At 28.6% G+C, this 10772-nt stretch overlaps 1 protein-coding gene across 1 annotated transcript; it reads left to right on the top strand.

Annotated features, from left to right (window-relative positions):
- The first annotated feature begins 2141 nt into the window (after window positions 1–2141).
- Window positions 2142–9435, top strand: LOC115960290 (protein ECERIFERUM 2). Its single transcript, XM_031079099.1, has 2 exons — window positions 2142–2604; window positions 8260–9435. Exons 1-2 carry the CDS (start codon window positions 2194–2196, stop codon window positions 9136–9138), a joined length of 1290 nt encoding a protein of 429 aa, XP_030934959.1. The 5' UTR covers window positions 2142–2193; the 3' UTR covers window positions 9139–9435.
- The last annotated feature ends 1337 nt before the right edge of the window (window positions 9436–10772 follow it).

The following is a 10772-nucleotide window of genomic DNA, read 5'->3' as shown; positions in this document are numbered from 1 at the left end:
AATAAGCTAGGAGTAAAAAAATAAATTAAAGTTTACATTTTATGTTAGATTCTATATGACAATTACATTATAATATAGTAGTTTATTTATTTTATTATTAATATTGATTAATTTTTTACTTTCAATCTTATCTTTTAATCTTGCCCCTCCTGACCTAAATTTCTGGCTCCGCCACTGGCTATATCATTAATCAAATATTTAAATTTCGAGTTTTTGTAGTCTAAAATTATACATAAAAAATAATTTTATAGATCAAATGGTAAATAACATCCAATTGGCATGAAATTTTGATGCATTTTAAGAACATAGAGAACATGCAATTCATCGATTAGATTTTCAAAATTTGTAACAATGTTAATTCATTTAGTGAAAGTGACTACAACTAAGTTTGTAGCCAAATTTTGTTCTTAAACTTTAGTCCCTTTAACAATATATTAGATCCTTACAAATAAAAATAAAAAGTCCAAGAGAAAATTTATTTAACTAAACTTTTGAAGAGATGTAACTTGCAATATTGATAATGAGACTATCATGTAACAATTTCAAAATAAAAAAGTTTGTAAAAGGAAATTATAAGATTTTATGCATTTGCGTGTGTGTGTATGTGCGTGTGTGTGTGTGTGTGTGTTTTTTTTTTTTTTTTTTTTTTTTTTTTAATGTATGAAGTTCTTTTATTACTAGATTTTGAATCATTTAAGTTTCTTAATGACCACTCTTCAAAAAATTTCTAGAGCAGCCATGCTAACCTCCCACCAATACAATATTATTGTCCCATAAGAAAAATGGAAATAATAACGAGTGTCCTTAGGGTACTGCTTAAGAATCCAATTAGAAAGTTTTTATGGGAAAAGAAAAAAACAATTAATATTTTGACAGTTTTTTTCATTTCCCATAAAAGTAATGTTAAAACTTTCCTAAAATAGATTCTTAATCAATATCCTAAGGGCATTCGTTAACATGACCCTAAGAAAAAATACAATATCATATCATGATCATCGTCAACTTGCATACGTGCACAAATTGATTTACTTCATTAGAAAAAGAGGAACAAAAAATAAGGGTATGTAATATGGCAGCGAATATAGTCAAATAGCACATTTTTGTAAACTATGTTGCAATCTACTACTGTTTCGGAAATATGTATAGATGTACCACTTTTTGGGTACTCGAGTTTATGGAGCTCGAGTATCATGGAAAAATTTTGAAATTTTTTTTATAGTACTCGAGTATCATTCAAAATTTTTTAGAGTATATTTTTTCAAAGAACTTGAGTTTTTGGAACTTGAATTTAAAAAAAGTGATAAATTCTTACATATTTCTAAAATAATGATAGATTTCTTTTTTCTTTTTTTTCTAAATAGTGTTAGTAGGACATTTTGCCTAATATGGCCGTGTAACTGTATAAAGATTATTTTGAGGGCACTACTATTAAGAATTTAAGATACTGAAAACAATAACCAATAGGTACATATCTAATTAATGTATCTGCCAACTACTCCATCCGTCTCACTTTGTTTGTCCTCTATTCCATTTTGAGATGTCTCAAAATATTGTTCTATTTCTAAAAATAAAAGTCATTAATTTACTAATGTTCCTATTATACCCCTATTAATTTACTAATTCAATTTTTTAATAAATTTATTTAAGGGTAGTTTTGGAAACTTATACATTTTTAAAAGGTAGACAAAACAATAAATGATGTTCCCTTAAAAAATTTGACTTTTCAAATAGGACAAACAAAATGGGACAGAGGAAGTACCTAAATTCTTACATATTTCTAAAATAATGATAGATTTCTATTTTTTTTTTTTTTTCTAAATAGTGTTAGTAGGACATTTTGCCTAATATGGCCGTGTAACTGTATAAAGATTATTTTGAGGGCACTACTATTAAGAATTTAAGATACTGAAAACGATAACCAATAGGTACATATCTAATTAATGTATCTGCCAACTACCTTCTTTTCTATCTTCATTTACAGCCCATTATTATTTTCCCCCCCAAAAAAAAAAAAAAAAACATTATTAGCCGGTTCACTCACACATTGGCGGGTCCAACGGTGTGTGGGGCCCGACTGTGTGTGAGATACTTGGCATATATATCGGTTACGAGATATAATTTTTGCATTATTAGACCCTCGTTATAAAGAACAGTCCTAACTCCGAAAGACATCCTAAAAAAAAAACCAAGGACATGGGAATGGTTTCTAACATTAGGTTATCAACTGTGGTGCCAGCCACCATCAGTGATGAGAACAATGTTCATGAGCTCACAAACATGGACTTGGTCATGAAGCTCCATTACATTCATGGGGTTTATTTCTTTACAAGTGAGGCAGTCCAAGGGCTCTCAATACAGGACTTTAAGAAACCCATGTTCCCATGGCTTGACCTTTATTTCACAGCATCAGGGAGGGTTAGGAGATCAGAAACAGGCAGGCCCTTCATCAAGTGCAACGACAGTGGTGTGAGAATTGTTGAGGCAAAGAGTGACAAAACCATTGATGAAGCTTTAGCCATGGAGGATCATTCATTTCATCATGGTCTTGCTTATCATCAAGCTCTTGGTCCTGATCTTAGTTTCTCACCTCTCGTCTTTATACAGGTACCACCTCTTAACTCTTTTGGTCATTTGCTTTACTCTAGTTGCTCGAACTTGTTTCCAACTTTTTCAGTTTATTGCATGAACTTATGAGCAAATTTTCTAAGTTTTACTTTTTAAAATTAAGTTCAATTTAATTTTTGAATCCAACAGACCATGAAAAATAGGCTCTTCCAAACAAGAAATTATTATTTATATCGGGAGGATTGCTAATTTGGTCTTACTTGATCAATAAGATGATGTCATTTATACAAATGTATGTGTGAATTTCTTAATCAGCACAAGAAATAAAAAATAAAAATTACCAGATGATATCACAGTTGAATAAATAACAGCATTTTATTGGTTGAGAGATCATGGAGAACCACGTTAGCAATCCTCCTGATAGACTTAATAATTTCTCCTTCCAAATAGGTTGGATAAGCTTACTTCCATGAGTTCATTTTGTTATTTTCTTGGATATAAATTTTTTAATCATATTTGTTTAGGTATAATTATATTTTAACAAAATAAGTACGGAAACAAACTCATATATTGAAACTAATAAAATTGATCATTTAGCATGGAAAAATAAAAGTTTACCTCCAAAATAATTAAAAGGGAAAAAAAAAATCAACCCACCACGTGACTATTAATAAAATCACACAAATAATTTTATGAATCACTACATAAAGAATTGAAAGAAATTCTTGTCATACAATTTGACAATAAATAAATAAAAATCCAAAAGCATCTCATGTGTAAGTTAATTAGCGTATAAAAATACTGAAATAGTATATAGATATCTTTTATATATATATTCAATAGAATTATCTAAAGTCTTATTGTCTGTTTGGATTGAGGGGAGTAAAGTAGAGTATAATATATTTGGTCCAAAATTAGCTTATTTTTAGCCAATTCTACTCTATTCCCCTTCACTCTCCCTCCCTCCCTTTCAATCCAAATAAGTTTTTAGGATCCGTTTGGTTGAAGAAGTGGAAAAGTGGAAGGGTGAAAAATAAGTGAGAGGATGGAAAAGTGAGAGAATAGAAAAAATTTAGTTTTTCCTCATGTATGTTTGGTTAGAGAGGTGAAAAAGTATAAGGATGGAAAACTCTTTTATTTGGTTGAAGAGAAAAATGGAAAAATAGAAAAAATAATTTATATAAATTAACTATTATATTCTTATTATATAATATATAATAAATAGATATATTTACACTCATTAAATAATATAATTGTTTGTATGTTTGTAAATAATATAAAAATTAACACAAATACATATAAATTTATATTATTTTTCTTATGTTAGCATATATATATATGGAGTAACCGTAGGTTAGCATATAGAATATAGACAACAATGTGAAAGCATTCAATAGATTCATTTATTACAGCCTTTACAGGCCACCATATTGGTTAATTAGGAAATGAAACCCACCTATACCATTCAATGCATATTCATTCATCATGCCTGTATACCTGTAAAAGTAAAAATGTTGGCGAATGAATTGACCTCATTGGACTATTATAAGAAAAAAAAATTATATTTTTTATCAAAATTTTTATAAAATAGATTATTAACGGTTATCTTTAAAATATCCATTAATAAAACTCATCAAATAAGAAAAATATTAGGACCATAATTTTTACCATAATTTATTCATGATAAATCGTAAATGGTACAATAAAAATAACGGGTCATACATTACTCATAAAAAATTATGATCTCATCATTATATACATATATACACTTAGATTAAGCTAAAAATAAAATTCTATATTGTAAAAAAAAAAAATTAAAAAAAAAAAAAAACCATTCATAAAAAGCAAACAATTACAGCTACACAACAAAGGTCCTTTTTCATGTTTTGTGTTGGTGACCACCTCGTAGTTAACGTTGCGACGAAAAGGAAAAAAATGTGCATCCTTGTTTTTTCTATGGTTCCTATGCATTGCTTATGGGGCTCGTAAATATGGATTTTAACAAATTTTTCTTTAAAATTGGGTTTTACGATACTATTTACACATTTAAAAATTATTTTATTACAGTATTTTCAGTTTCAATTTTCAGCAATAAAAAGTATCCAAATAGACTCTTAAATTGCTATAACTGTACAATACTTTCGATTGGATGCTTCATACAACATAATGTTTTGGCATAGATTACAAGATTAATAAATGTTAAATTGTGAGTTATAATACATATTTTTTTAAAATAAAAATATACTTATTAATGATTTAAGTTAAGTGTTTTTATTATTTTTTTATTTTTTTTGGTCATATGTATACCGTTGAACTCTATTTTTTTTTAAACGTATAAAAATATTATTTAATAAAACATTTAATGCACCTTAATTATTACACTTAAGGCATTCTTTTATTTTATTTTTCTTGAGGGTCAAAAAATTTAAACTCTGAATATCTTTTTGAAAAATACTAAAAAAATTCATAATGTTCCATAATCAACCTCAAGAGGGTTAGGTAGTTGTAAACGATGTAAAGTACTCTATGATTTTATTTATTTATTTATTTTGACGGGAAGTATTTAAAGTACTCCATGAGTGTATGCTTCGCAGTTCACTGATCAACAATAATATGATTTTTTTTTTTTAGTAGTGTTGTGTCATGTCACTCATGTGTGTAACGGTTTGCATGGGCTTTTACTTGTCAGAGTGATGTTATACTATAAATTTTTTACCATTAGGATTTGTAGAGATGTTATTGTATAAATTTTACTATGAGGATTTATACTAGTGCTATATTATAAATTATTTTATTGATGTGATAGTAATTATCATATTAATTATAATTTTTTTGTAATAAAATTTGTAATAATTTAACATTTTAATACTAATTAACTGTACATTGGCATGTACAATTGCAATCACTACTCACATCCATGAATTGTGTGGACCTTAATTTTTTTTATTTTATACTTATGGCTAAAATATTATTGTCTCTAAACCTTGAATGAATTGATTTCACTTTTCTTTCCTAAACTTTACAAAATTCGTTTTTCATCCCAAAAATTTTTTAAGAGGTTTTTCCAAGAATTTAGGAATGAAAAAAGAGCTTTTTACAACAGTTTAGGGATAAAAAACCAACTTTTTAAATTGAAAATTGATAATTGTAACATTTTTAATAGTTTAAGAACAAAAATTTTTTAAAAAAACTTTAAGAACAGAAAAAAATTCATACAAAGTTTAAGAACAAAAACAACAATTTAGATGCCTATTAATAATTACCATTATAATCAAATTTCATATTTGGAGAAAAATCAGATATAAAAAAAATCATTTTTTTTATTAAACTTTTACTTGCAATTTGCAGGTTAATAACAAATTGTATTCATTCTTTAATGAGTCTATGTATATTGTAAAAGCTGAATTGATAACACATATAATAATTACATATGTCTATTTTCAAAACATGCAATAATGACACGTGTCCCTTCTTCATAACAAACAATAACTTTTGATATACAATGATCACATATGTCCATTTTTCAAGTCATGCAGTAATGACATGTGTCCATTTTTCATAACAAACAAAAACTAAGGGGGTGTTTGGGAGAGTAGTTTGAGTTATATTGTTTGGGTATTTTTGATATACCTGTAGGTGAAAAAAGTGTGTGAAAATGTATGTAATATTATTTAAAATGTATAGTTTTGTGTTTGAGATGGCTTGCCAAATAGGCCCTAAATGTTCATACAGCAAGTGATTAGAATGAATTATTAATCTATTTTCAAATTCTATCACTTACTTTTAAATTATTATTTTTTTCATTGTGACCCTTTAAATCATTCAATTTGTATTTATTGTGGCTATTAATATTTTTCAAATAAAAATGTAGAATGTAAATTTTCTGTAATGTAATGTGATCATGATATAGATTTTGAGAGTTCATTTTTAATTAGTTTTTTTTTTAGGAAAATTTTAAATTAGTTAATGAAATGTTAATTTTGGTGATATACAAAAAGTAATGTAGGTTAGTACTATTCTATGATAATATAGAACTCTAAATTATATTCAAGGTTCCTTCAGCACCTACTCACCTAGTGAAATATTCAGTCTTATCAAGCATAACTGGGAAATGAGCATTTACCCCTAATTTATGAACTATGCAGTAAAATGCATTTATTTTGAAACTATTTAGCAAAATGTTCTATTTTTTAAACTCGATTGTAACAAAATCGAGTTACAAGTGGAACTCGACATTAACAATCTCAAGTTCTATGTATATTTTGTCATTTCATTTTTTTGAAAATTTAAGTGAAACTTAACATTGCTAATGTTGAATTCCACTTAAAAATATATATAGAACTTGATTTTGAGGATATTGAGTTTTACATAGAACTCGATTTTGAATAGGGGTATTTTGCTAAATAGTTTCAAAATAGGGGTATTTTGCTGCATAAGCAAATATCCATCTTCCCTGCACAACTGCACCGATTCAAATTTTATGGTGATTTTGCAGTTTTGTCTAATAATAAAGATTTTTTTTTTTAAAGAATAATAATAAAGATTATGACTTATGAGATTTAGAGATCATATTAAGTGAAGAATTAATATCAACCTACTGAGACACAAATACCAAAAACCCTAAGACTTAAAACTTCAAAATTTATAGAATCCCCAAATTCTACTTCAAAACCAAACCAAATTCAACAAATTTATATATAACATATCAAATAATCTATTATCGTTTCCTAGGCTAGAAGACATAGATTGCATTTTTTTATTTTTCTCCAAAAAAATAGAGATGTTTTATCTGCCATGTACAATATAAAAAAAAATAATTAGTAGATATTTCAACCTAAAAACCAAACCCTCTTTTTTTTCAACATTATTATTTTTTTTTTTTTTTTGATTCGTCCTGTCATAATTTTTGTTTTTATATTGATTATTAACGTTTGAGTTTGAGTTTAAGTTGGACTTTTAGAGAGATAGGGTTCCACTCCTTGTTAAGTTTTGATTAAACAAAAATAAAATTTTTTTTTTAAAATGATAATGATGAGTTGAGTTTAATTTGGACTTGTTAGAGAGACAGTATTTCACTCTTGGTTAAGTTTGAACTAAATAAAAATAATTTTAAATTGCATTTAAACATTGAGAATTTAGTTTTACCAAATGCATATGCAAATAATTTGAACATAATGATTTCAAATTTACTTTTTAATCAATAAATTTTTGTGTAATTGAAACTTCATTCAAATAATTTAAATTAAAAGTATAAATCCAATACATTAACTTAGGAAAGCTACCGATATAAATTTTGCCATAATAAATTTCAGAACTGTAAGTTGACAAATCACTCAAAAAAAAAAACTGTGAGTTGACAAAATATTATTGATTCTCTTATGAGTTTATCACAGACACTATCATATCATTTTTTTGTTAAAAACTTATGGCCTCAAAAACTATAAAATTTATAATAAAATATATTTAAAATCTAGACTTATATATAGGATGATAAGAATTTGTAGGAGCTTGCCTACCTTTCAATTTGTTTTGACGTGGAAAAATATAAGTCCTCTTTCCCTTTCAATTCTTTATTATTATTATTATTATCATTATTATTATTCTCTTAAATGAATTAAATCCCTCCCTTGTTTGGTAAAATCTTAATTGTTAATTGCTATTTTCGTGTGGTCATGGCTTGCAAATTGCAATCAGTTCACTTGGTTCAAATGTGGAGGAATGTGTATGGGACTCAGCTGGGCCCATGTTCTTGGAGATGCATTCTCAGCCGCTAATTTCATCAATATGTTGGGCCAGTTCATCTCTGGTAACAAGCCACCAAAATGTCTCCACGTGGCAAATCCAGGTAAGTCCGAACTCCCACCTTCAACTCGCAAGAAAGCAACTTCTATCAGAAGTGTTGACCCACAAGGAGATTTCTGGAAAACTACTAGTAATTGTAAATTGGAAGCATACTATTTCCAAGTCCATGAAAAACAACTTCACCATATGGTAACAAAAATTTGTGCAAGAGAGTACCAAGCAGCCAAAGTGTCACATTTCGATGTTATCTCTGCTGTAATATGGAAATATTTATGTGACATTAGGGAAGAGACAGGTCCAAGTACTGTCACAATTTGTTCAAACAAAAAACCCAATGGGAAAAATGAATTTCCAAGTAATGGTATGGTTATAAGCATTGTTGAAGCAGATTTATCTGGGGTCAAAGATGATTTGTGGCAGGTGGTAAAGCTAATAGCTGAGAAGAGAGTGGGTGAGAATAGTTTGATTGAAGAAATGGTGGAGAATGAAAATGGAGAAGTTGATTGCATAGTATATGGTGCAAACTTGACCCTGTTAAATTTGGAAGAGGCTAAGCTTTATGGCTTGGAAATAAATGGACATAGACCCATTTTTGCAAACTATGTAATAAATGGGGTTGGTGATGAAGGGGCAGTTTTGGTGCTTCCAGGGCCTATAAATTGCGAAGGGGATGGTGACTGTGGAAATGGACTCGTGGTGACTGTGGTTCTGCCTGAAAATCAAATTTCTCTGCTCAAATGTAAGCTTGAAAGGGATTGGAATATCATTTGAAATATAAACGCAAGAAAATAAAGATACACATGGTTAGAAGTTTGAGAAACTGGATTCTATGGATGACTGTAAGCAAAGAACCTAATAGGTGTGCTGCAATTTTTTATTTATTTATTGTTAGATAAAGTGTTGTGCTTCTATTTGATTTTTGAAATAACAACTATATTGTTTGGGTTATGTTAGTAACAGCAATGTAATAAATCAGTCACAAACTATATGATGGATCTCAATAGACTAATGGGCATTATTCACATGTATGGTATTGTATCGCATGAAAAGAGGTATTTGATATCATAACTCGTGATTGAGTTCTAAGAACTGGATAGACTATTGCCCAAAATACTAATTAATGGTCAAATCTCTTCTTCTTCTTCTTCTTTCTCTCTTTTTTTTTTTTCTTTTTTTTTTTTTTCTTTCAAATTGTGTCTTTTTTATTTCTATCCTTAATTTGAACATTCCAATCATGGTATATTCCCCAAGCGCTTTAGCTGCACTTCCTTAAACATTTAAGCATGATATTAATGGCCATTTAGGTTGTCTTTAATTCAAGTTTAACCCCCTTTCTCCTTTACTCGTTCTACACACTCTTGTAATATAATTTTTTTGAAAATAAAAAATTATACACCATGAATGACATTTTATTCAATAAATTATATAAAAATAAATAATAGTGATTAACTCAAATTATTATTATTATTACTTACTTAATTATATAAATTAAGCATATTAATAAGAAGATAATCCCAAATAAATATATAATAAATATACATTTTAAGACGTTATAGATAGCCCATCTATAGACTAAGGGGTTTTTGCTTCCTCCATAGGAGGAGCCATAAGCATAGGGTAGTATTTCCTGGTAAAAATGTGTTGTATATTAGAAGCCATTTTTTTATTATTAAAGGACCCAAACATATTTAATTGCGCAATTCTGATGAGTAATTTTTAGGTACTCTCAGAGTACGAAGAATGGTATTCCCTTCTCTCACATTCATGGTGGGATCCGCTCATTAAATTCATAGTGGAATTTACCATAAATGTGAGAGAAAGAAATATCATTTTTTTCGTGCTCCAAGAATACTAAGGTTATGTTTAGTAACAGTTTTTATTTTTTATTTTTAAAAACTTGTTCTGGGGAATATAAAGAAAAAATAATTTTCTTGTATTTTTGAAATAAAAAATATGTTTGGTTAGTTAAAATTAAAAAGATAGTGTGGGGCCCAATAATTTAAGGACCAAGCCCAATCGCTCCTGGAAAATCCGAAGGCCCAATCCGAGGAGAGCTGTGGCCCAAGCTCTACATTACCGAGCACAAAACAACTTTGGAAGGCAGCCGAGGACAGTTCAGTCCTCGGCAGATCCAGAACCCCATCGGAATTAAGGGGTAAAACTGGTATAGGGACGAATTCGTAAGGAGATCCAAAATATCTTGGAGAAGTTACCCTTACTACCCTTCCAGATAAGACCCAACACATGACAGAGCCGTACTCTGCAGCCTTATTAACCATCCCCAACAATTCTGGGATTAGACGGATGGGACAAGTATCCGTCTTGCAAAGATTGACCCTACACGTGGACGAAGGACAATTAACGCAGAGGAGTATAAAAGAAGAAAATAAGTAAATCTAAGGGGA

Source organism: Quercus lobata, chromosome 9 (genome assembly GCF_001633185.2).
Source record: "Quercus lobata isolate SW786 chromosome 9, ValleyOak3.0 Primary Assembly, whole genome shotgun sequence".
In the NCBI taxonomy this organism is placed as follows: Eukaryota; Viridiplantae; Streptophyta; class Magnoliopsida; order Fagales; family Fagaceae; genus Quercus; species Quercus lobata.
Note: the sequence above shows the minus strand (reverse complement) of the source record. Positions and strands in the feature narration are given on the sequence as shown.